This window comes from Monodon monoceros, unplaced genomic scaffold (genome assembly GCF_005190385.1).
Source record: "Monodon monoceros isolate NGI ecotype Baffin Bay Population unplaced genomic scaffold, NGI_Narwhal_1 Super_Scaffold_22, whole genome shotgun sequence".
NCBI classification, from domain to species: domain Eukaryota; kingdom Metazoa; phylum Chordata; class Mammalia; order Artiodactyla; family Monodontidae; genus Monodon; species Monodon monoceros.
Window position 1 is genome coordinate 81,289,763 of NW_021703779.1, and position 27,308 is coordinate 81,317,070.

General features: G+C 35.4%; 1 protein-coding gene across 1 annotated transcript in view; it reads left to right on the forward strand.

Moving 5' to 3' along the window:
- Positions 1–27,308, forward strand: part of DIAPH2 (diaphanous related formin 2) — an 888,726-nt gene that overhangs the window by 411,343 nt on the left and 450,075 nt on the right. Inside the window, exon 21 of the mRNA XM_029240205.1 lies at positions 22,191–22,292. Within this exon, the coding sequence (XP_029096038.1) occupies positions 22,191–22,292 (102 nt within the window). The remainder of the gene's footprint in view (positions 1–22,190; positions 22,293–27,308) is intronic.

The window sequence follows — 27,308 nt, forward strand, 5'->3', positions numbered from 1 at the left end:
CATTCATTATTGTTTGTGTCGTGAAATGTATAATTAGGTGCCAAGAAATAAAGACTTAATTTTACTTAATGCAATATAAGGGGCATAGGATTTCATTTCCGCATTAATAAGCAGCATTTTAGTAAAATGAAAGTGTAGTTCAAATACTAATAAGACCATCATTTATTTTATCCCATATGAAGGATTCAAAGCGATGGCCCCTTTTAATGAAATGAAGTCTTTCAGCTCTCTGAGATAAATAAGAGTAAATATTTTGGCCTTCATTTTATAATTTTTCTTAAATGTATATAGTTGAATAGAGTTGAAAAATTACTTGCTTCTCAGGAAAAGTAAATAAAGTGTCTCCTTATTTTCCTTGAGTGTGTGACTAATTGCTACATCATTTCCTCGGACTTTCTACTCTTCAGTGGTTTATTCTTAAAATACCACTCTCAGTATAGTGGGGAAAAAAAGCATTATGTTGGGTTTTAGTCACTTAAACCCTTTGCAACCCTGGACAAGTCACTTATCTTCTTTTAACCTTAAATTTCTTGCATATACAAGGGGGGATATGTGTACTTCCAAAACTGGGTTATTATAACAATTCAATATGAGCGTATGTGCAAACTGGTAAAACACTAAACAAATAGAACACAAATACGGACAAGTCCCTTGGATGTCTACTTAGCCCTACTCTTTCACCTTTTCTAGCCATTTAGTAAAGATAATTAACTCTTGACTTAAATGTTCAACCATCCCTTGAAAGAGCATTCCCCAAAAGAACTCATCTTCTTGTTCTATACCCCAACTAAAGACCTCCTTTCCTTATCTCCGGGAATTCTTTTCATCCCTTCTCTCTTCTTTGACTCTGCCTGAGACTCATCCCAGCTCATCATGCATTCTTACTGAACCTTTAACTGAAGATTCACTAGAGCCACTCTTACCTCCCATTCCCACAGGACTAGGCTTATCTCTCATCACTTCAGTCATTTTATTGCTTTTGTTTCCTAGCTAATCTTTTTGTCTCTAGGCTGCCTCCAGTCCAGTGCATCTTAACTTGATTCAACTCGATTTTCTTTTTCCTCCGCCAATTCATTTTCTTCGTTAAGAAGCAATAGCAGTGATTGCCATCTGTTTCTGGTTGGTTGCTTGTTTTAAATACTGTAGGGGATCTCTAGTTAATTTCAAAGATTTGTTGAATTTCTCAGTCTTGATTTTGAATAATCTGTACATGACTTGTCTTTGCTTTTCTCCATGCCTTTGCATCCTTTAAGTATCTTTCATATCTTTCAAAACATGACTTAAAACTCACCTTCTCCTAGAAATACTCCTTACTTTCTATACCAAACTGAATATTGTCTTTATTCTTCATCTGCACATTTCTACTATGGTATTCATAGTTTTTTGTAATGGTCTTTGAAAATGATCTTTGCATGTGATGCTGACATTCTGAACTGTGTCATAAGCATTCTCTGTTTTAGTAATATTTTTTAGTTCTTTTAGAACCAATCAGATACATGGTATTGTGTTCTGTTTATATGATAAACATTCTGTTATCATGTCATTTGGTGGCATTTTAAATTAGAGATTGTCAAAATGTTAGACTGACCCTCTGTGCAGGGCCATATTGAGGGGGTGAGCAATCCATGCTAAGATTGGTGTCAGATTTACAGATTTCCCCGTCTTGAATGTTTAGATCTGTGTTGTCTCTCAAGTGTTTACGAGAATTATAAGAACCATCCCAAACTCCTTTGTTGAACCAAAGGTCTTTATGAAAATAAGCATAAGGATTCCATACAGTGTCAAGCAATACTTATATAGAGTCATAATTAGTTGTAGGTGTTTCTACACATTTCTGTCATAGATGACTCTGCTCTGAAAGTTCTTTTGCACTAAGCGGTGAAAACTATCCTAGTCTATGCAGTTTTCCTGGGCCCCAACTGGCTATTTGGAGGGAGTGTCATTCAGCCAAAGGATTGGTGGTCTCCATTAATCTAAACACTGCAAACAGTGTTTTTGGCACATTAGATCCAAAGGGAGCAAGCACTAGGTTCAGTTTGTGTAAGTTCCATGATGTATATAATTTTTGTTTGTTTGTTTGAATTTTGTTTTATTTATTTTTTTATACAGCAGGTTCTTATTAGTCATCAGTTTTATACACATTAGTGTATACATGTCAATCCCAATCACCCAATTCAGCACACCACCACCATCACCCCCCTGCCTCTTTCCCCCCTTGGTGTCCATATGTTTGTTCTCTACATCTGTATCTCAATTTCTGCCCTGCAAACCGGTTCATCTGTACCATTTTTCTAGGTTCCACATATATATGTTAATATACAATATTTGTTTTTCTCTTTCTGACTTACTTCACTCTGTATGACAGTCTCTAGATCCATCCACAGCTCAACAAATGACCCAATTTCATTCCTTTTTATGGCTGGGTAATATTTCACTGTATATATGTACCACATCTTCTTTATCCATTCGTCTGTTGATGGGCATTTAGGTTGCTTCCATGACCTGGCTATTGTAAATAGGGCTGCAGTGAACATTGGGGTGCATGTGTCTTTTTGAATTATGGTTTTCTCTGGGTATATGCCCAGTAGTGGGATTGCTGGATCATATGGTAGCTCTATTTTTAGTTTTTTAAGGAACCTCCATACTGTTCTCCATAGTGGCTGTATCAATTTACATTACCACCAACCGTGCAAGAGGGTTCCCTTTCCTCCACACCCTCTCCAGCATTTGTTGTTTGTAGATTTTCTGATGATGCCCATTCTAACTGGTGTGAGGTGATACCTCATTGTAGTTTTGATTTGCATTTCTCTGATAATTAGTGATGTTGAGCAGCTTTCCATGTGCTTCTTGGCCATCTGTATGTCTTCTTTGGAGAAATGTCTATTTAGATCATCTGCCCATTTTTGGATTAGGTTGTTTGTTTTTTTAATATTGAGCTGCATGAACTGCTTGTAAATTTTGGAGATTAATCCTTTGTCAGTTGCTTCATTTGCAAATATTTTCTCCCATTCTGAGGGTTGTCTTTTCGTCTTGTTTATGGTTTCCTTTGCTGTGCAAAAGCTTTGAAGTTTCATTAGGTCCCATTTGTTTATTTTTGTTTTTGTTTCCATTACTCTAGGAGGTGGATCAAAAAAGATCTTTCTATGATTTATGTTAGAGAGTGTTCTTCCTATGTTTTCCTCTAAGAGTTTTATAGTGTCCGGTCTTACATTTAGGTCTTTAATCCATTCTGAGTTTATTTTTGTGTATGGTGTTAGGGAGTGTTCTAATTTCATTCTTTTACATGTAGCTGTCCAGTTTTCCCAGCACCACTTATTGAAGAGACTGCCTTTTCTCCATTGTATATCCTTGCCTCCTTTGTCATAGATTAGTTGACCATAGGTGCGTGGGTTTATCTCTGGGCTTTCTATCTTGTTCCATTGATCTACATTTCTGTTTTTGTGCCAGTACCATATAGTCTTGATTACTGTAGGTTTGTAGTATAGTCTGAAGTCAGGGAGTCTGATTCCTCCAGCTCCATTTTTTTCCCTCAAGACTGCTTTGGCTATTCGGGGTCTTTTGTGTCTCCATACAAATTTTAAGATTTTTTGTTCTAGTTCTGTAAAAAATGCCATTGGTAATTTGATAGGGATTGCATTGAATCTGTAGATTGCTTTGGGTAGTATAGTCATTTTCACAATGTTGATTCTAATAGGTTGTGTGTCATAAAGAGGGCAGACCTTCAGAGGATGGGTAATTAGTTGATGATGGAGTGAGCAGCCACATAGGAGTGACTGCTTACAGTAGGACTGCATCTGAAGTGAAGCCAAGATTCCCCAAAGTGATAAGCTCTGCCTCACCAGCAAAAAACCAGGCATGGGATAACAAACATGTTTGGTCACCCTATGTTGATATATTGTCTTATTTATGATGAGTAATCATTTTAGTTTTTGTGGAATTTGGCATTGGCATATATTCCAGATCCTCTCTACGTATAGTCTAATCCATTGCTTTGCATTTGATGGCAGAGTAGGGGTAAACTTGGTTCAATGAATGTTTATAAATAAACGTTTAACACATGTCACTAGTTGGGAAAACAATCAATTTTTGAGGATCACAGTGAAGACTGTTATTGGTTTAGAAACTCAGTGCTGCAGGCCAAAAATACTGTATGGGTTATTTTCAATAGATAATTTGAATACTGCTTCAAGGGGGAAATATTTCAAACAAAACTAGATTTGTGATTTGTTATAGGATTTCTTCAATTTTTGTTTGGTTAGCTCCCCTCAGTTTATGGTACAAATGAATGCCTAAGGATAAGAGTTGTTCAGAATCATCTCATTGTCTCTCATCTCATTCTTTTTAAACTCAGTTGACAGTTCTCCATGTGAAAATGTATGGGATATTTGAAAAGAGTCAGCCAAAAGCCAACAATTATTTTTCCTTAAAAAAAAAATCAAAAGTTTGAGCAAGATGAGTTAAAGCCTTGGGCATCATTACTTAGCCCATAGAGGAAAAGTAAACTGAGGAGTAAGTCTAGATTTTGCAAATGTGAAGAGTCATTATCTAGATAATGATGAGCAGCTGAAAAATGTCCCTGACTGGCTCAACAGAAGAAATCAATATTGAATTGAATCAGATGAATAGAAGCCTAAGTCCCAAACTGTAAAGTTTTAAGGCAACAATGTGAACTCTCCCAGAATGATCAAGAATACCTGAGGGTAGAAGATTGAAGTAAGTTTTACAAAAAATCATTTGGGATTACTTTTCTAATATTTGGCTGTATGTATGCACTTCAAAGCATAGCATTAATAAAATGTAAGCCTATGTGCCCACATCACCAATATCTGTGAAGCCCATTATTTATTCCTTCACTCCCGAAGAAGCCATTATTCTGAGTATTGGGCTCATCATCTCATGCTTTTCTTTATGCTTTTATTACATATGGATATATATCCCTAAAATATATGCTTAGTTTTTGCCTTTTTTAAAACTTTGGATGAGTAGACTCATTCTGCATACATGTTATATTGTTAGATTTCTCACTTTTTCTTTTTTGAGATTCATCCATTTTGATGTATGTAGCTATTATTTTTTTCCATTTTTGCCATGCTACAGTGTTCCATAGTATGAATACGCCATGATTCATTTCCCCATTATCCTGTCAGTGAACATTTGGATTGTTCCTAGGTTTTTGTTTATTACTGTTGTTGTTATTGTTATCATTATCATTAAGACTGCCTGTACAAATAATATTGCCATGAATATTCTTATACACGTCTCTCAGTGCAAATTTTGAAGAGCTCCTCTAGATCAGTAGTTCTCAAAGTGTGATTGCTTCAACATCATCTGCGTACAGGTTAGGAAAGGATAATCTCCACCCCTAACCCAGACCTGCTGAATCAAACCAAAATGTGTGGGGCCCAGAAATCTTTGTTTAACTAGCCCTCCACGTGATTCCATAGCACACTATAATTTGAGACTGACTCTAGTCTTTTTACTTTTATTTATTTATTGTATTTTGGGCTGCGTTGGGTCTTCGTTGTCGCGCACAGGCTTTCTCTAGTTAGAGTGAGTGGGGGCTACTCTTCGTTGCGGTGCACGGGCTTCTCATTGCGGTGGCTTCTCCTGTTGCAGAGCATGGGCTCTAGGCGCTTGGGCTTCAGTAGTTGTGGCGTGTGGGCTCAGTAGTTGTGACTCACAGGATCTAGAGCACAGGCTTAGTAGTTATGGCACATGGGCCTAATTGCTCCACGGCATGTGGGGTCTTCCCGGACCAGGGATCGAACCCATGTCCCCTGCATTGGCAGGTGGATTCTTAACCACTGTGCCACCAGGGAAGCCTTGATTCTAGTCTTATAATTACTGGGTTATGGCGTGTATGCTTCTTCAGCTTTACCAAGTAATGCCAAATTAATTTCTGGAGTGCTTGTATTAATTTATCCTACTAACACTGTATGAGAATTCTCATTGCTTTAAATGAATAATTCTCAAACTCAGCTGTGCATTAGTATCATTAGGGAAACTTAGAAAAATACCATTGCCTTGACCAGATCAATTCGATCATAATTTGGGGGGATGGGACCCAGGTATCATTTTCCCCTTAGCTTTATTTGGATATAATTGATATTCCAAAAACTGTACTTATTTAGTGTATATAATTTGATGAGTTTAGACATATGCATATACCCATGATACCATCACCACATCAAAGTAATAAACATGTCCTTTACCTACAAAAGTTTCCCTGTGTCCATTTAATTTTTTGTTTTTGTGGTATGAACACATAACATGAGATCTACCTTCTTAACAAATTTTTAAGTGCACGATACCATGTTGTTAGTTACAGGCACAGTGTTGTACAGTAGATCTCTAGAACTTACTCATTGTGTATAACTGTAACTTTATAAGCATTTAACAATGCCTCATTTCACCCTCCTCTCATCCCTGACAATCATGATTCTGTTTTATGTGACTATAAGTTTGCCTATTTTACATACTTCATTTAAATGGAGCAATGCAGTGTTTGTCCTTCTGTGACTAACTTATTTCACTTAGCATAATGTCTTCTAGCTCCATCCATGTTGTCTCAGATGGTAGGGTTTCCTTCTTTTTTAAGGCTGCATAATATTCCAGTGTGTGTATTTATGTATGTATACACACACACACACACACATATCACTTTTTATCCATTTATCTGTCAGTGGACAGTTGAGCTTTTTCCATATCTTGGCTACTGTGAATAATGCCGCAGTTAACATGGGTGTGCAGATATCTCCTCAAGATTCTTATTTCAGTTCTTTTGGATATATACCCAGAAGTGAGATTGCTGGATCATATGGTAGTTTTATTTTTAGTATTTTGAGGCACTTCCATACTTTTTCCCATAGTGGCCACACTGTTTTGTATTTCTACCAACAGGGTACAAAGTTTGCAGTTTTCCCCAACCCTTACCAACACTTGTTATCTTTTGTTTTTTGTAATCGCCATTCTAACAGGTGTGAGGTAATATCTGACTGTAACTTTGATTTGTGTTTCCCTGATTTGTATGTCTTTGGAGAAATGTCTGTTTAAGTCCGTTGTCCTTTTTTTTTTAACAGGGTTATTTAGTTTCTTGCTATTATATTGTAGAAATTCCTTGTATATTTTAGAAATTAACTCTTTATCAGATCTATGGTTTGCAAATATTTTCTCCCCCTTGGTTGCCTTTTCTGTTGATTATTTTCTTTGCTGTTCAGAGAAGCTCTTTAGTTTGATGTAGTCTCATTTGTTTCTTTTTGCTTTTTTTGCCCCTGCTTTTGGTGCCATATTCATGAAATTATTGCCAAGACCAAAATGATGCAATGATTCCTCTATGTTTTCAGGTCTTATGTTTAAGTGTTTAATCTACTTTGAGTTGATTTTTCTGTAAAGTGTAAAATAGAATTCCAGTTTCTTTTTTTTTGTTGTTGTTGTTATGTAGATACCCAGTTTTCTCAGCACTAAAATTTCCCCATCATATATTCTTGAACCCTTGCCAAAGATCAGTTGCATGGATTTATTTATGGGCTCTCAATTTTTTTCCATATGTGTGTCTTTATGTCAGTACCATGCTGCTTTACTTACTATAGCTTTGTAGTATATTTTGAAATCAAGAAGTGAGATGATTCCACCTTTATTCATTTTTCTCCATGTTGCTCTGGCCATTCTGCGCACACCATCTTTTAAAGCTTCCAGGTTTATTTTTATGTGAAGATGGTATTGAAAACCAATGTTCTACACCGTGGGGAACACTTGATATTGTAGGAATTTTGTACTTTTGCCAGCCTGGCAGATGTGAATAGAGAATCTCATTTCTTGCATTCAAATTTTGTTTTATTGAGTATGAATGAATTGAGCCCCTTTGGGGCCATTTGTGGACCACTTATGGGCCATTTGTGTTTCCTCTTCTTTAAAATGCTTGATTCAGTCTTTTGTCCATTTAAAAAATCCTATTGTGTTGCTTATCTTTTTTTATTTGTTTCATCTGTGTTCTTGATATATTTGGAATAGTAATTTTTTTTGTTGCTTACGTATTTGCAAATATTTTCCCATTTTCTTCTCTTTCCATTTTCTTCACGGTATCTTTTCATGAACATCTGTTGCTAATTTTAATGTAGTTTAATTCATCAGACTTTTCTTTTAGTTTTTGTGTCTTATTTAAGAAATTCCTGACTTACCTAAGGTCATGTAGGTATTCTCCTTCTATTTTCTTCTAAAAGTTTTAAGAAGATTGTCATTTACCTTAAATCTTTAATCTACCTGGAATTGATTTTTGTGTATACTGTAAGGAACAGATTTAATTTCGTTTTTTTACATATGAATACCTCTTGTGCCAGCATAATTTATTAAATAATCCATCTTTCCCCTAATTTTTGTAATGTTGCTTCTGTTATATATCATGTTTCCAAGTATGTATGGCTCTGTTTCTGGGGTTTCAGTTTTGGAATTCTGATCCATTGAGCCATACATATGTCCCTGTACTAATATCACACACTCTTTAATTGTATAATTGTAATAATATTTGATATGTGCTGGGGGAAGTCAACCCACGTTCTTGTTGTTTTCCAATAATGTATTGATTATTCTCTCTTCATTCTGCCACATAAATTTTATAATCAGCTTCTCAAGCTCCAGCAACAACACAAACTTTGTTTGGGTATTTTACTGGAATTACATAAAGTCTCTGGTCAAATTTGGGTATATTGAGACCCATATGACATATGATTCTTCCTGTTCTGGAACATGGCATGTGTGTCTATTTACTTACTTATCCGTGACTTTCAAAAATCTTTTTTCACACTCCTAATTTATCTGTTGTTGATTCATATTTTGGTTATGTTTAAAATTTAACAGGTTAGGCATTATTTTTGCTGACTCTTGCAGGTTTGCTTAGATTTACTCACATATTTAACTTACATGAATTACCTTCCTTTTCGTGTGACATAACTTCCTTCTAGGATCACTTTCTTACTGAAGCACATCTTTTTAAAGTACCTTTAGTGAGATTCTAGACATAGTAAGCAGTTTTTGTTTGATATTGTATTTATTTCACCTTTTTTTATTAAAAGATATATTCAGTGGGTATGTAATTCTAGCTTGCAATTTTTTTTTTTTTTTCTCAGCAGTATGAACAAATTATTGCACCATATTCTGGCTTCGATTATTGTTAAGCAAGCTGTAGTCTAAATTGACATTCCTTGGAGGTAACCTCTCTATTCTGTTTTTTGATTTTCTTTTTGTTTTTGGTGTTCTGTAGTTTTATTAAGGTGTGTCTTGGTGTGGATTTCTTTTTTTCATCCTTCTGTTTATCTTGATTCATTGGGCTTCTTGAATTTAAAAATTGTTCTGCTCCATCAATTCTGGAAAATTATTAGCCATTTTCATTTAGAATATTATCCTTCTCCCATGCTCTCTATTCTTGCCTTCTGTAACTCCAATTAAGCACATTTTGAACATTCTCACTCTGTTTGGGGTTTTTTTGATTGGTTATTTTTACATCTCTTTCGTATTTTGTCTTTACATACTGTACTCCAGAGTATTTCTTTCAGGCCTGTCTTCCAGTTTACTAATTCTTTTGTGATTTCTGCCTAACCACCTGTTTTACCTATCCAATGAGTTTCTAATGTCACTTATTATATTTCTTATATCTAGAGATTCTTTGTTTATCGAATATTCTGTCTTATGTCTTTATAGGTCTAATTCTGTTGTTTGTTTTTGCAGACTCTTACTAATGTTTGTTTACTTCTTTCTGTATCATCTATATTTTTATTGTGAACTAATGACTGCTGAGCCTTTATCTGTGGAAATATTTTGAAACTGAAGTTTAAAGGTACTTTACTCCTTGGAACTTTGCATGAATGACTGCCAGTTATTTGGGAGCACTGCCAAAATGTAATCACATTAAATTTAAATTCTCAGCATATTTTTTTTGACACCTAGGTATTTTAAATTCTGACCATAAACCTGCATGGGTGCTGTCTTGTGGTTAGAGGTTTACAGGGAGTAACATCTTACTCCTAAACCCACAGTCAAGGCAAAAACAGGCAAGATCCCGTACTCTTTTTCTCTATGGGTGGGCTTTGTTTTTGTTTTTGTTTTCTTTACAGTAAGTCCTTCACTGAGGAGATTATCTTTTGGGGTTTTAGATTTCCATCATGAACTGAGTTTGCCTATATCTTGTGAAAGGTCTAGGCTTTGTGTACCATCTTCTGTTTGAGGCCCATTAAAGCTAAAAACTCTAGAGCACTGGAAACTGGTAGATGTCCCTAGGGCAGTCTTGGCCTTCAGTGTTTGGTTATGTCTCTGCATTAATGCTTTCCTTTAGTTTTCTTTCTTTGAGGGGAAGTGGAGGGAGGTATTTCTTAATTTCTTGCATAGCTTAGCTTTTCATCTAAAGGTATTTTTAAGAATTTTAGGTGTTCTGTAAATGACAGTCCCTAGGCAATTTGACTACCCAATTGACTAGGGTAACTAACCGACTGGAAACAGAAGTCTTTTCTAAAATATCTCGACAACTCTTTTAGTGGGAAGTTTAGAGAAACATATTAGATAGTGCTAATATGCCACTATGTTCAGGTCAATGTGTTTTAAGTTCCACAGATGCCAAATGTTGTTTCTGCTTAGTTAAAAAACATGTACTTCCCTGGTAGCACAGTGGTTAAGAATCCACCTGCCAATGCAGGGGTCGCAGGTTCGATCCGTGGTCCAGGAAGAGCCCATGTACTGCAGACCAACTAAGCCCGTGCACCACAACTACTGAGCCTGCGCTTTAGAGCACGTGAGCCACAACTACTGAAGCCCGCACACCTAGAGCCCGTGCTCTGCAACAAGAGAAGCCACCACAATGAGAAGCCTGCGCACCGCAACGAAGAGTAGCCCCCGCTCCCCACAACTAGGGAAAGCCTGCACGTAGCAACGAAGACCCAATGCAGCCAAAAATCAATCAATCAATAAATAAATTAAAAAACAAAACAAAACATTTTTTCAGCTTGACATGGATGCTTGATGTGTCAAAAAATGTCCAGAGTATTAGATGCTTCACATTGACTGTCTGGTTCTTTAATCGAAGGCATAACTATATACTTCTACATTTGTTTTGGATGCAGGTGTCTATAACCAGTACTTATATGAAAACTGGGAAATAAATACTTAACAATAGCTTGTCATGTATGTTTCTATTACAACTCTTTTTGAACTAATTGGAATGATTTACTGGTATTATGATGATCTTGGAAATAGAAGCAACCTTGCGTTTGTGTGTGGATTGTCTTCCTAGGCAGTGAAGTGTTTCTACCTTTGGATTTGCATAGGAGTGGTAGCATTCTGATGTGGCATGTTTCATTTAATGATATGGCCATTCTGTTAGTGTGCTAGTTTTCATAGTCTGCATAGGCTTGCATTGTTCCATATGCCCAAACAAAAATTGTGGAGGAGAAACACTGAGTTCTTAATGTGAAATGATTGGATATTGCATTAGCATGCACCTGTATATTTGAGTGAAATTTCCAGGTTGTCCTTTGGGATATTTCACATAAAGTACATTGCACTATTCTCATTTCAAGACCTGTGAAATGTTAGCACCCTTCAAACTCTATAGTTAATTGTAGATAGGCGTCTTGACTGTTATGGTAGGATTCAGCTTTGGTTAACATCTATATATAATATTTAATAGTAATGCATCCTTGCATTAGTTTGTCATGGCCATGATAAGGGGATATCTAATGAAAGCAGAATGTAGCGTAAACAGGATATTGTATACCTGTTACTTATTTTAGCTAATACAAATCTTCTATTAAATATCTGAGAATATCAGTTTGTCTTCTTATAATGAGAAGATATTTTATGTTTAATTTGAAATATGTTAATTTAAAATATATGAGGGCTATATAATTTATAAAGGAATGTTAATAATGTGGATATTGTTTGTATTATACTTAGGCAGAATATATTACATTTAGACACAGCCATACCCACCTCATATGCTATTCAGTATTCATAGTCATTCATTCTGTATGTTCTATATTTTGTTTAATTCTTAAAATCACCTTTTAGGTTTAATATGATTTTGAAGTTTTATTTTTGAGTACAGAGTGGGACATAAACAAAATAGAAGATAATTAGCATCAAAAGAATGAATGCTTTTAGTAATAACCTTTCAGATTAATTGTAAATCATGTTAATTATTTTAGAAGGCAATACATTTCGTCTGCAAATAGGATCATGACATTAGTGGGAGTTGAAATTTTTATATACAAAGTAGTCACAATTTTTCTTTTTATAATTATAGAAGTTATAAATATATCTGTGATCTCTATTAATCTAATACAAAATGAGAACACTTTGAGGAATTTAATTGAAGTTAAATTAGGAAAGTTTAGATACATACGATTTCCATAGCCCAGATTTTTGGCTGTACAATGTAAAAGAAGGGTTGAACCCAAAAGAGATTTTGACAGAAAGAACCATCAGAACTTGTGACTGAGTGACAAATGCCAGTTTGAAAGCTTAGAAGGTGGAGAGGATGCCAGTCCTGTTGGTAGAATGGGGCCTTTAGGAGAAGCTTATAAGAGGTAGGGATGAGGGGTCAGAGTGAGGATGGATTCTCCTTTAGATTTGTTGAATTTGAGTTAACGATGGGACATCTGGATGGGACGGACTGTCAGTTAGAAACATGGAACTTAGAGATGGACAGGAGTAGTGAGGGCTGGAGCTGTTCATTTGGTGTTATTAGCGCTGAGGTGTTACTGAAAAGTTTTCCTACCTGGGCCAAGTTGAAGATCAAATAGGTAGGAAACCTGTAAAAGGCTGCCTCTTTGTAAGATGTAAATGTCATACTCCAAGGTCATGAATTTTCTCATCATGTTTTCAATGCTTGTATTTTCTTTAATCAACTAATATTTTTTTAAAGGAGTGGCTCCATGAAAAGGTCTAGAAAATCTCCCACTGAATGCTTGAGGCCATTTAATCAGCATTTTAACATACTTTAGCAGACTCTTAGAGTCTGTTTTAGGGGTTACAGAAATGTTAAGAATTTCAAATCAAAAGGAGAGAATTGTAGCATGACCACCTGACAAGAAATGTATTTAGGGTCAAATGCAACAAATTACTGTCAGTCGTATGTTGATTATGGTTTCACTGTGTAGGGAGGAGTATACACAGTCCTTCTGGACCTGTAATCTTCGTCAGGGCAGAATCTCTAGTGGTTAACGTGGTGGTAAGGACATAGTCGGCAGCCAGTATATATTAGCTGAACGATGGATGAAACACAAAATAGATACAGAGCTAGGCCCGGCATCAAAGTGTGTGCCATTTAACTCAAAGCAAAGAACAAGAACACATGAATGTGATTTCAGAACATGAAAATACACACACAATTTAAGACATGCCATGAGAAAGTGTTGAAAAACATACAATAAATTACAGTAGTTAAGGGATTGAGTTTTTTGACCAGGCAAAATAGGAGGAGGGTTACGTTAAGATCACAGAGATTTATCCAAGACTTCGGAGAAACGTTTCTTATCTGGGTTTTTCTACAAAATAAAGTATTTGATGACATAGGTTAAAATAACACTTATATATATGTATATATATATATATATATATCTCCTATATATAAATAGAATCCTGTGTATAGATATAAATAAACATATATTTATATATGCTCTGTAATAGTATAATTTTAAAAGGAATAAATAATACATTTTTAAAAAGAAATTTTGGCCCCAGTCCATTTACGTGGGGAATGATAGACTTAATCACAGTGAACCTAACTTGGCTTTCCTACTGCTAAAAAGACTTAATGAGATATAAGCTAAAAAAGAAAGGTTATGTTTTGGCAAGAAGGAAAGGGCATTATGGTTCAATACCTTCACTTAACTAACCTTTAAGTATGCAATTAACATTTAAAGGAAATAAAGTTTTGAAAGTATTATAGAGTAATTGCAGAAATGTAAAAAGTAGTTAAAAGCCTATGGTCTGTTAGGAGAAATCCCTTCAGATAACTGTGACAGTCATCAGAAAGTGAATTTGTGATGTGTAAAAGAGGAAGAAAAATCTGCTCATTTGGTGACATGATTACTGCTTTCCCCTTTGTTGTTTTCTTTGTGAACTTCAGCTCATTGACATTTTCTAGGATGAAATTTTCATACTGACCTAGAATTGATCTTTTAAACACAAATCGTACAATATTTGAAAGAAGATGCCCGGTATTAAGCAGGAGCAGCAGGAAGGAAAACTAGACGGGTTGAAACTTTACAGGATATTTGCCTACTAACTCACAGTTTGCCAGAATTTAAGTTGTACTTAAAAATTTATAATTCCTAGCTTCTGCTATTATGAACAGCTTTTCCCTTACAGTATAGAGGGTGTCTGAAGTCATCTTTGCAATTTATTTACTGATCATAAGTAGCGATAGTATCAATAGGGCAGCTAAAGTCAAAAGCTATTTACAATTGTTTAAGTACAGAGTCCTTGGGCAATATGACTTTTAAACACTAGCCCAGTCCACATCTGTTCACATGTGTTTTGCTTCCTCTTGTTCCTAGCTGCTGTTGCAGGACCTTAATTCTTTTTAAAAACTACGTACGTTAGATGTTTCTGTGGCTCTCAGGGAATATCTTCCACATCTCATGAACTAATTTTGTCAGCTTCCATGTAGCTGCTGTGGGTGATTTTCTTCATTTCCTGCTTTGAACCCTTTTCTAAGGACCACTATATGTGGGGAGAGGGGAGGAGTTTCTCACGGGGCACAGGTGGTATGCACTGAAGCCCTCTCGATGCCAAGGGTGTGGAGTGTCCTGTGGCAAAATACAGAAACATGTGTTTCTTCCCTTGTCTCCTTTTTTAACATCCTTGATCTGGGGGATACCCAAGCCATGCTCATCACACAGCTCCCCTTTCCACAGCATTCAGACATATGACTCTGTTGGGGGTGGGTAGGCCAGGCCTGGATACACATTCAAGAAACACATGTACTATGCTCAGAATCACCCTGATCCTTTCCAAAATGTAGGCTTTCTTACTGGGTCCAGCCTGACTACATGATACACACTTCCCTTCTATTAGGTGGGACATTTCTCTTCCAGGAGGCCTTACAAATAGACTTCCAACTGACTCCAAGGACTGTCCACATTAGTCTCAAACTGTGCCTTGAACATCTGTTTTCTCTCTTGACATGCTATTGAGCAGGTGAAGGGGATAGAGGCAAATGAGTACCACTATGTCTCTCTCTCCTCTGTCTTCTAATCCTCCTTTCTCTTCTATTCAGGAATTGATGGGCATGAAAACATTATTAATGTCTGATCTTATACTCCATTTTGTCTATAAAGTCCAGTATGTATGGGAAAAAAATCAGGTATCTTTATGTATTTGCTGTGATGGCCACTTGCAACACGGGGTTCTAGAGGTAGTGGGCCCATTAAGCAATAAGTCCTATAAAGTAGTCTGCATCTGCCACGCATTGAGAGAGTGTTACTCTAAGCTTTATTTGCAAATAGAACCCACTAAGCACTGGCAGTTATATAAGCTTGTAACTCAGTCAGAAGACCATATCCAGAATCAGAATACATCTAAGCCCACCGAATGTGTTCAATATTTCATATAGCTAAACAGAGAAAGAAAAGATATGTCACCTATGGTGGAGCCTGTGCTGTAAAGATGACTTAACAGGTTATCTACAGCTGGAAGAGAAGCAAAATAACAACAAGTTTCACATTCAGAGCTAAAATTCTATTTTAGACTTGATTCATTCTGTAATAGTTATTTTCACAGTTAAAACTTAAAATTGAGGTGGAGAGTTTGAAATATGCAGAATTGATATTTTTAATAATTATATTAATGTTCTTAATCTTTCTAATTGAGTTTCCCTGTTGGGAAAATTATACAAGTTACCAATCTGATTCTTTGTTTTTCTTAATAACATACTTCACAAAAAGTCCCATTAACAGAGAAAAAATTTTAAAAACAATTTATATACATCAGAAATATTCTAGAAAAATAGAAATAACACCTTGGTATTTACTTACCTTTTCATTCTATAAAAGAAAATGATATTAATGAAGCAAAATAGTAGATGTTCTTAATTTCATTTGATTATATGTTTATATTGTTATATCAACATCGATATTTCTTTTAAGTCAAAGGACGTGATATTTTAAGTCTTTGGTCTCATCAGTTACACAGTCGGTGCCATTGCAGGTGCAGAGCTTAGTGGAAACGCAGAATTAGTGGGAGGAGAGAAAAGATAAATAGAGAGAACAAAAGAGGACTTAAAGTAGACATGATACACTTGTTTCCTGTGGGACTTATAAGGCTATATGTTGTCTACTCTTTTTTTTTTTTTTTGATCTGGAAACATCAATAATATACAGTGTACCATTTAACCTATTTTAATTGTACAATTTAAGTGGTGTTAAGTATATTTACAGTGTTGTTCAAACGTCACCACTATTTTCAGGACTTTCTTATCATCCTAAAAGAAACTCTATACCTTTTAAGCAGTAACTCCCCATTCCCTTCTGCCCCTAGCCCCTGGTAACCTCTGTTCTACTGTCTCTAAGAATTTGTCTGTTCTAGATACCACACATAAGTGGGTTCATACGTTATTTGTCCTTTTTTGTCTATCTTATTTCACTAAGCGAAATATTTTCAAGATTCATCTATGGGCTTCCCTGGTGACGCAGTGGTTGAGGGTCCGCCTGCCGATGCAGGGGACACGGGTTCGTGCCCCGGTCCGGGAAGATCCCATGTGCTGCGGAGCGGCTGGGCCCGTGAGCCATGGCCGCTGAGCCTGTGCGTCCGGAGCCTGTGCTCCGCAACGGGAGAGGCCACAGCAGTGAGAGGCCCGCGTACCGCAAAAATAAAAAAATAAAAAAAATAAATAAATAAAAAGATTCATCCATGTTTTAGCATGGATCAAAACTTCCTTTTTTGGCTGAATAATATTCTGTTGTATGTACATACCACATTTATCAATGCATCTGTTGATGGACAAGTAGGTTGTTTCTACCTGCTGGCTATTGAATAATGATGCTATGGACATTTGTGTACAGGTATCTGTTTGAGACGCTGTTTTCAGTTGTTTTTGATACATACCTAGGAGTGGAATTGTGGGGTCATACGGTAGTTCTATGTTTAATTTCTAAGAAACCACCAAACTGTTTTCCACAGTGCTGGTGCCATTTTACATTCCAACCAGCAATGCATGAGGGTTCCTATTTTAACACATCCTCACCAGCACTTGTTATTTCCCATTTTTTTGGCAGTAGCTATTCTAGTGTGCATGAAATGGTATCTCATTGTGGGTGCTTTAAAAAATGCTATTATAAATGGAATTGTTTTCTTAATTTGCCTCCAGATTGTTCATTGATGGTACATAGAAATACAACTGATTTTTGTGTGCTGATTATGTATCTTGAAACTTTGCTGAATTCATTTATTAGCTCTATCAGTATTTTTGGTGGATTATTTTTGGTGGATTATTTAGTGTTTTCTGCATATAAAATCATGCCATCTGTAAACAGAGACAGGTTTTTTTTTCTTTTACAATTTGGATGCCTTTTATTTCTCTTTCTTGCCTAATTTCTCTGGTTAGAACTTCCAGTACTATGATGGATAGACATGGTGTAAGCAGGCACCCTTGCCTTGTTCTTGTTCTTAACAGATATGCTTTCAGTCTTTCACCATTGAGTATGATGTTAACTGTGACTTCTTCATATACGACCTTTATCATATTGAGAAAGCTTCCTTTTACTCCTAGTTTAAAGAGTATTTTTTTCTCACAAATGTGTGTTGGATTTTGTCAAATGCTTTTCATGCATTAGTTGAAATGATCATGTGAGGGTTTTTTTTCCCTTCATTCTATTAATGTGGTATATTATATTGATTGGTTTTTGTATGTTGAATCACCCCTGCATTCCAACTATTGTTTTACAACTGTCTGTTTCTTCCTTCAATTCTGTCAATTTTTACTTCATATATTTTGGAGCTCTGTTCTTAGATGTGAATATGTTTATAATTATATCTTCTTGATAGGTTGAAACTTTTATTAATATATAATATCTTGTTTGTTATCATTTTGTGATTTAAAATCTATTTAGTTTGACAATAAAATAGACACCTCAGCTTTTTTTTTTTTTTTGGTTACTGTTTATATGCAATATCTTTTTCCATCCTTTTCAACAACTTTTTGTCTTTTTATTGAAAGTGAGTCACATGTAGACTGCATATAGAAGATATGTTTTTATTTATTTATTTACTTGTTTTATTGAGGTATAATTGACACATAGCATATCAATTTCAGGTGTACAACATAACGATTCAGTATTTGTATAATTGTAACATGATCACCACAATATGTCACCATACATATAGAAATTTTCTTCTTTTTTTTTTCTTGTGATGAGAACTTTTAAGATCTACTGTCTTAGAACTCTCAAATATGCAATACAGTATTAATAACTATAGTCACCATGCCGTATGTTACATCCCCATGTCTTGTTTTATAGCTGGAAGTTTGTCCCTTTTGACCCCACGTCACCTATTTTGCTCCCCACCCCCCAACTCCAGCAACCACCAGTCTGTTCTCTGCATCTATCAACTTGGTTTTTGGTTGTTGTTTTGTTTTTGTTTCTTGAGAGTCCACATATAAATCAGATCATATGGTAGTTGTCTTTCTCTGTCTGACTTATTTCACTTAGTATAATGCCCTCAAGGTCCATCTGTGTTGTTGCAAGTGGCAAGATTTCATTCTTTTTTTAGGGCTGAATAGTATTCCATTGTGGCATGCATGCACGCATGCGTGCATGCGTGTGTGTGTTGTATCATCTTCTTTATTCATTCATCCATTAATGGACACAGGTTGTTTCCATATCTTGGAAATTGTAAATAATAGTGCATTGAACATGGGCATACTGATATCTCTTTGATATAGTCACTTCATTTTCTTCAGATATATACCCAGAAGTGGAATTGCTGGATTATATGATAGTTCTTTTTAAAATTTTTTGAGGAACCTCCTTACTGTTTTCCATAGTGCCTGTACAAATTTACATTCCCACCAAGAGCACATAATATTTGTTTGTTTTTAAATCTGTTCTGCAAAACTCTTTTAATTGGAGAGTTTAATTCATTTACATTTAAATTAATTATTCATAAGGAAGGGCTTTTTTCTGCCATTTTCTGTATGTCTTACATGTTTTTGTTCCTTAATTTCTCTATTATTATCTATTTTTGTAGTTAGTTGTTTGTTTTCTTTTTTTGTAGCCTACTATTTTGATTCTTCTCTTTATTCTGTGTAATTTTTAGTTATTTTCTTAGTAATTACCTTAGGGATTAAAATTAACATCTTAAACTTATAACAACCTAGTCTTAATAATAAAAACTTAACTTCAATAATAATATATAAACACTGTGTTCCTGTACATTTTTCTCCCTTTATATTGCTGTTGTCATAGATTACATGTTTATACATTATATGCCCATTAACAAAGATTTATAATTATTGTTTTTTGCACTTTACTTTTAAATCATATAGAAAAAAAAAGAGGAGTTACAAACCAAAGTACAATAACATTGACTTTTATATTTATCTATGTAGTTACCTTGCTCTTTATTTCTTCTTATGTCTTTGAGTTACTTTTTGGTGTCATTTCATTTCTGCTTGTAGGACCTCCTTTAGTATTTCTGGCAGGACAGGTTTGCTAGCAATAAATTATCTCTTTTGTTGTTGTTATTGTTAATTTGGGAATGTCTTCGTTTTTCATTCTTGGAGGAGGATGGTTTGGTGGATATAAAATTCTTATTGATAGTCATTTAGTTCAGCACTTTAAATATAACCTTTTGACTCCTATGGGAGAAATATATTAATCCTGTTGAGGATCTATTAAATGTGACAATTCACTTCCCTATTGCTGCTTTAAAAATTCTTTTTCTACATTTTGACAGTTTAATTAGGAAGTGTCTCAGAGTGGACCTCTTTGGTGTCCTGCTTGGAGTTAATGAGCTTTTTGGATGTGAATATTTATGTATTTCATCAGAGTTAGGAAGTTTTCAACCATTATTTCTTCATATATTTTTTCTGCCCCTTTCTCTTCTGGGAATCCTGTGATGTACATGTTGGTGTGCTTGGTGTCTCACAGATCCCTCAGGCTCTGTTTATTTTTCTTCATTCTTTTATCTTTCTGTTCCTCAGACTGAATCATTTTGATTTCCTTATCTTCAGTTCATCAGTCCTTTCTTCTGCCTGCTCAGATTTGCTGTGGAACCCCTCTAGTAAATTTTTCATTTCAGTTATTGTACTTTTCACTTCCAGAATTTCTTTTGGATTCCTTTCTGTAATTTCTATATCTTTATTGATATTCTCATTCTGTTCATAACATCATCCTCCTGATTTCCTTTAGTTATTTGTCCATAGTTTCCTTTAGCTCATTAAGCATGTTTAAGACAGTTGATTTAATATTTTTGACTAATAACTTTAAAGTCTGAGCTTCTTTAGGGATAGTTTCTGTCAAATTCTTTTTTTTTCCCCTTCACAGGCCCCGTTTCCTGTTTCTTCACGTGCTTTGTAATTTTTTTTTGAGAACTAGACATTTGAATATACTATAACTCTGGGATCTGATTCTGCCACTCCTTACAGACTGCTGATTTTTGTTTGCTGAGAGTGGTAGTGTGTATTCCTTCTGTGTGGTCATTGTAGTTTGGGTTTCATTATCTCTTCTGTCAGCCAGTGACCTGACAAAGATTTCCTTAAATATCTGGTTCCAAAAAGCAGGAGAGGTGTTTCTATCTGTTTAAATCTTCCAATAGATGCCATCAGGGAAAGCTGCTGCGACCAGAGAATGTTGAAACCAAGGCAAGCATCTGCCAAACCAACCAAAACTCAGATCTCCAAATTTCGGAGAACAAGGTCCCCACTGCTCACCCTGGCATCAGCCGTCCCCTTTGGCAACTCAGGCACTATCTTCACAGTGGTGCTGAGGAATAGTATATGGTATCTGTTTTATGCATGTCATTCTCTTACCAGAGTCTCTCTTTATCAAACACTTCCCTTGTTGGAATTATCCAGTCAGGTTCACAGTTCTGAAATAGTTTATTAAATCACTCTTTCCAGCTCAGTGGCTGCTTTGATGGAGGGATCAATCTCTGGAGCTTCCTTCTCTGCCATTTTTCATCAACTCTACTTTCTTAAATCTTTGTTTCCTGCTTTTTTCCCTTTTATATGCCTTTTTAAATTCCATACAGATCCCCAAAACATTGGTTGCAGGTTAATGTGATGATAGTTAGAACTGTACCAAAGTCCAAGATAAGCTAGGTTGAGAAGAATTCATTAATTTTGATTCTCTTAGGCATCAGACTTGAACATGCATCAGACTTCATCACTTTTTCTTGGTTCTCCATTAAAGTTGGAATGTATTATGTATTTAAGTACAGATATTGTATATATATTCAAGTTGTTCTGAAAGGTAGTTTTAATGTGCTTGGATATTTTAGTTGGGCTGCACACTTGTCCCTCAGACTCAGTGTTTGACTCTTATGTGGCCAGCTGTGAGGTGGTAAAGCTGAAATAGCTGGGAAAATGATGTATGGACTTTAGGGGCCAAGGCTAGGCTTGTTTCTTGATAATCGTATTGGAAATTAGGAATCACATAGAAGAACAGAATAGAAAAAAAGAAAAAAAATACAGATATTGTAAATAACGGGAGATTAATTTTTACAGGCTTGGTGTGGTTTATAAGATTGAAGATGATTCCCAATTTTGCCAATTATGAAGAGTAGAGTTGATTATTATTATTATTATTGCCCATGAGTTAATTCTACATAGTATTTTCCTGTTTTTTATACAGATTGACTAATTACCAGGACAGGAAATAAAACTTAAAAAGTATGCTATGTGTTTAAGGCCCAGAAAGTTAGTCAGTTTTGGATTGTTATTTATTGTCATATGATTTTTTAATTTAACATTTATGTACTGTAGTGCATAGACACCAAACATGTTTATGTATTTATTCACATTAAATTGTCGTTCATTTTTTGGTTAAGTTTTTGGGGAGAAGGGGAAGATACACTGGTACTATGGCAGAACCACAATCAGAAATTTATCCGCTTTTCTAGTTAATCACTTTTAGAGTTGCTAATGCATGTTTAATAATCCTAATCATGAAATACTAAACTTTTATGCTTTTATTTCTTTTTAGAACCTTATAAAACATCTTCCTGAGCAGAAGGTACTCAATGAATTAGCACAGCTGAAGAATGAATATGATGACCTTTGTGAGCCTGAACAGTTTGGAGTTGTGGTATGTATCTAGTCTAAGGGCCCACAAACTCAGCTTGGAGGTAACACTTATCAGAAACAGTGAAAAAAAAAGACATTTCAATCATTGATATTTTTTTCTACTGTATAATAACTACATAACTTAATATAACATTAGCTGTCAGGAAAAAAAATCCTTGTTTATTATTTATAATATTATTGAAAACTAAAGAAATTAAGTTTTACATTATGAAATACCTCTAGACATCTCGTGGGCCTTCCTCTATATCAGTGCTGATATTAATATATGAAAATAATACATATTATTGTATTGACTGTTTTTTCTTCTATTTAGATCTTGATGCTAGAATTTAGCCCTAAAAGAGTTAGGCTAAGAATAAGCGTGGAAACTAGATAATTAGTAATGTTCTGGAGACTGTTTTCTGTGGTATATATTGTATTAGAAAAAGCACAAGAATTTTCAGATATCCCATAGAGTATCATTAATTGATTGAAAGCTTTACGTACACTGCTTCAGCTGGAAAGAAAATTTCATAGGAAACATTTTAAAAAAGATGGTGGGAAAGAGGGCATGATGATTTATTTACTTTTTTAGAGAAAAGCTATTTTTGACTTAGGTGTTCCATACAAGTTTGTTTGCCATGTGAACAAACAGTTCTATTACAGCTTTCAGTTTTACCCTGGCTCTCTGACCATTTTGCATGTGCATACTAAGACTTCTTAAAATTACCGCCGGACCCAATAGTCAAACACTGTCTGCTTCATCTGAAATATTGGGTTGGCCAAAAAGTTCATTCAGGTTTAACCTCTTTAATAGTAATGTATTTGAATTGATCTGATTTGGTACTTTGCAATTTAAAAATCCTGTTTAAAATCAAAATGTGATAGATGGAACAGAGTACGTTCCTTTTGAACATATGCAATAACTGCTTGATCATATTTAGAGTTTATTAATTTTCAGACATGGCATTGTATATGCTGCTGTAGAAGGATTCTGTCAAATCCTTGAAAAGCAAATCAGGAATGTATATTTAGGGTGAGACAGAGCATGTAAAGGTACCTGAGGAAGAGATATCTCTCGTTTTTTAGTTAGGCAAATTAATCAACTAAACTGGCAAAATATTATTTACTAAGTAGCAGCACTTTAACACAATATTAAATAGTAAAATTTTCTAGACCAAAGTCCACACTTGAAACTTAAGCTACTTGAATTCATATTATAATTGAAGCAAGGCTATATACCATCTGAGAATTCAGCTGTGCCATGGTGGTTATGAGTTTTACAGTAGGTACACTACACAATTTCTCTGAAGCCATTTTTTTTCTGAATGCAGTTTATCTTGGAAGATGTATTAGTTTGCCAAGCAAATCCTTCAAGAGGAATATCCTTGGTACCACACTGAGGAAATGAAGTTTGGGGACATAAAAAGCAATATAACTTCTGAACTCAAAGCAAAGTAGAAAATGAAAGAGATTTCTTGTTTGTGCACATAACCATAAATAATTCTGGGGCTGTGAACATGAAGTCACCTGGTCCTCTTATTTACTCTCCCCATCCTTAGCTACATGTCTGTAGGGGAAATAGTCAAGGACATTACAAAGCAGTTTATGCTGTGTAAATTACCTAAGGCGGTATCAATCAGGATGTGCCAAATAAAGTTTAGGTCATCTCATATATATCTAGCAAAAAGATTCTTGAAATAATGATATGACTCAGTCTTTTAACTATGTATGTAAGCATGTATATATTGTATATAACAGAGAGTAGATAAGTGTTTTTTGAATTGAATTATAGGACAATTATTCAAACCAAGTATGAGCCTGAGATTAAAAATAGCATAGTTTAGATCTCTAAAAGTAAAAATTATGTTCAAATATATTTCTCCAGGTCTATGCTGAAATTAAATTCACTTCTGTCTGGAAACGCCCAAATACTTTTTAATCCTCAAAATATATTGACAGCCTACATTTAGGACAACTTTGGAAATGCATAGAATCATCTGCCCTAATGAGAAAGGCTCCAAACTGGTTGTCTTACTTCTGCTTTCTTCCCCCATCAAAAGTATTAGTGTAGTCATCTTAAAATCTATATTAACCTTATGATTTCTGTATTAAAACCCTTCAGTGTCTTCCAGAGTTTACAGAATAAAACCTGAGCTCCTTTGCATTCTCATTCTGCCTCTAACTCTCTGGCTTTATGCCTCCCTGTTCTCTTTGGTGAACTGAGCGAATTGGTGTCTTTATGACATTTTAGCTTTTACCTCGGCGGGACTTTCTTTGCCATTTCCTCAGTTATTTTACTTGTTCCTATTCAGCAGTCTTTCGTTTTTCCATAGCGGCTATACCCTATACCGTATCTTACCTGCTTTCCACAAGTCTTCACTCCCTCCCCTCCCCATTCTTTTCACTTACTACAAACAACCTAATCTCTTACCAGGGAAGAGGGAAAGCACCTAGGCTTCAGAACTTCCAACATCTCTCCTACCTACAGTTATCTCTACCCATATCTTTTATTAGCTTCCTCGCTGTCAAACCTTAGAAAAAGGGATACTTTATTATCACTAATACTATTGTTGTCATGATTAGTGATAGAAATAAGAATGTATTGAGGTGTTACTGTGTCTGATTCTATGCTAAGCGTTTTTACATGTACCATCTCATGAATTCCTCACGGCCCTATGAGATTGGCACTGTTATTAGCTTCATGTTACAGATGAAGAAACTAAGGCCAAGGAAGGCTGGGGACCTTGTCCAAGGTTACATAGTAAGTAATAGGTACAGAATTCAATCCCAGGCAATCTGACATCATGGATTGTGATTTTAACCACTGTACTGAGCTGGTGTGTGCACGTGTGTACACGTCCACGTGTGTGTGAGATAGTCTACTACATACTGATTTACTTATCTCTGTTTAAGGCATTATTATCCCCTGCCTACCCTTGTTCTGTTATTCTATTGCCTCTTCAGTTCGTCAGTCTCCACTCTGCCCTTCTCTTCAGAAGAAAAGCATCTTCTTAAGTCATTCACTGCCTAAAAATGTATGAATGGATAGCTGGCTGGATGGATGGATGGATGAATAAAAATCCTTCACTGGCCCTGAGGTCCATGATAGCTACTGCCCTCTCTTCATTACCTAGCATCAGTTTTTTCAAAGATTAGTGTATTTGTTCTCTACTTCCTTACCTCTAGTTACTATTTAACAAACAGCAATCAGAATTCTGCCTTAAACAATGCATTGAAACTGATCTAGAAGGGATCATTAATTACCTCCTAATTGTATCTAAAATATACATCGGTTCTACTCACTTCTCTTTTTCTGTGCCGTCACCACTTTAGCCCAAGCCAGCATCATCTTTCCCTTAACCATTATAATATACTTTTAGCCTGTTTTTTCCACTTATACTTTTGCCGTTTTCCAAATCAGCCTCGGCACAGCCCTCAATGTGACATTTCTAGAGTACATTTGTGTTGCATCATTATTTATCTATCTGCTTAAAGCATCAGTGCATTGTTTTCTGAATTTACCATGCTATTTCCTGCCTTTGGACCATTACACACATTGCTCCCTCTTACTCCCACTCGCTGCCTGCCTCTCTCCTGCTTATTCTTCGAGTTTCCGCTTAAATTTCATTCTCTCCGTGATGCCTTCACTTACCTATCAATTAAAATTAGGTCTCCCTATTAAACTCTCTCAGAGCACCTTTTTTCTTTTCCTTTCTCATGGTTTTTAATTAAATATTTAATTGCGAGGTTATTTATTGCATACCTATAACCCCTGCTAGATTGCAACTTCTTTAAGTATATGTATCATATTGATTTAATTCACATGACATATACTTACCAAATGTTTGTTGAATGTATTAGCTTGAATGCAAAATCAAGTGGGCTCTTTTCAGTCCTAATTCTGTATCCATATGGCACTTGATAACATTGAAGAATTTAGATTCCTTACTGAGTCCTTTTCTTTCTTTGCCTTCTCTAGTGATAAATACTCTTTCCTAATTTTACACCTATCACCCTTGCCAGTGTCCTATAGAGTTTCCATTAGTATATAACTTCCTGGATGATAAAAACAAAATCTCATCAGTTAGGGATAGACATAGGCCAGAAGTGTGATTACTCCTGCAAGATTCATTAAAATCATCATCAAACAGAAAAGAATAAAATTGGCAAGACTAGGGAAAAATCTGGCTTTGACTTTTTGAAAGAAATAAACTTACCTGAGACATTGACTGGGCTGCTAAGCTTTCTCTAAACTTTTTGGGTGTTTTGTTTTCTTTTTTTTTTTTTTCCTTCAAAGCAGCATCATTGGGTTTGCTTGCTTATATTCACATGTAATAAGTTAAAAAGAAGCCAAAAAAAGCGAGAGCAAGAGAGAGAGAAAAGAAACAAATAAAAAAGCTAGCATATCCCTCTTCCCAGGAGGTCTTCCCAAGCAGACCTCCTGGGAAGAGGGGTATGCTAGTTCCCACACCTTCTATGATCAATAATCCTTTTCTTTAGGGGGGTATATTGGCGGCATAGCTTCCCACTGACTTGTCCTCCAACCTGCCTCACACAGAATTGAATTTGGTACATTGTTGTAATTATGTGCTGTACCTTTACTGGGAATAAAGCACAGATCTTTGAAAGCTCTGCCAGTTAGAACCCCCAGCAGGAGCTTTTAGATTCTTCTGAGTGTGTTTGCAGCTCAGCTGTTCTTAAACCTCAGAGTGACGGAAACTTCCACTTGTCTTGCACTGAGGATGGAGACCCATACTATGTGTATCTATTAAACTAACACATCTTCTGAGAAAAAGAAGGCAATAATTAGTTCTCTTGGTAATTGGTACTTTGTTTTTCTGACCTCAAAAATTACCCATATTTTTCAATTAAAAACATTCTAAAGCTATAATCTAATAAAAAGATGTTGAGATAGCCTTGTGCATAAAAACATTTATAATGAAAAGCAAAGATTATGTGATACTGCTGACAGCACATTTAACTTTTTTCTTTCTCTACATAAATATGTGAAGGCAGGAGGAGTGGATTTATGCCT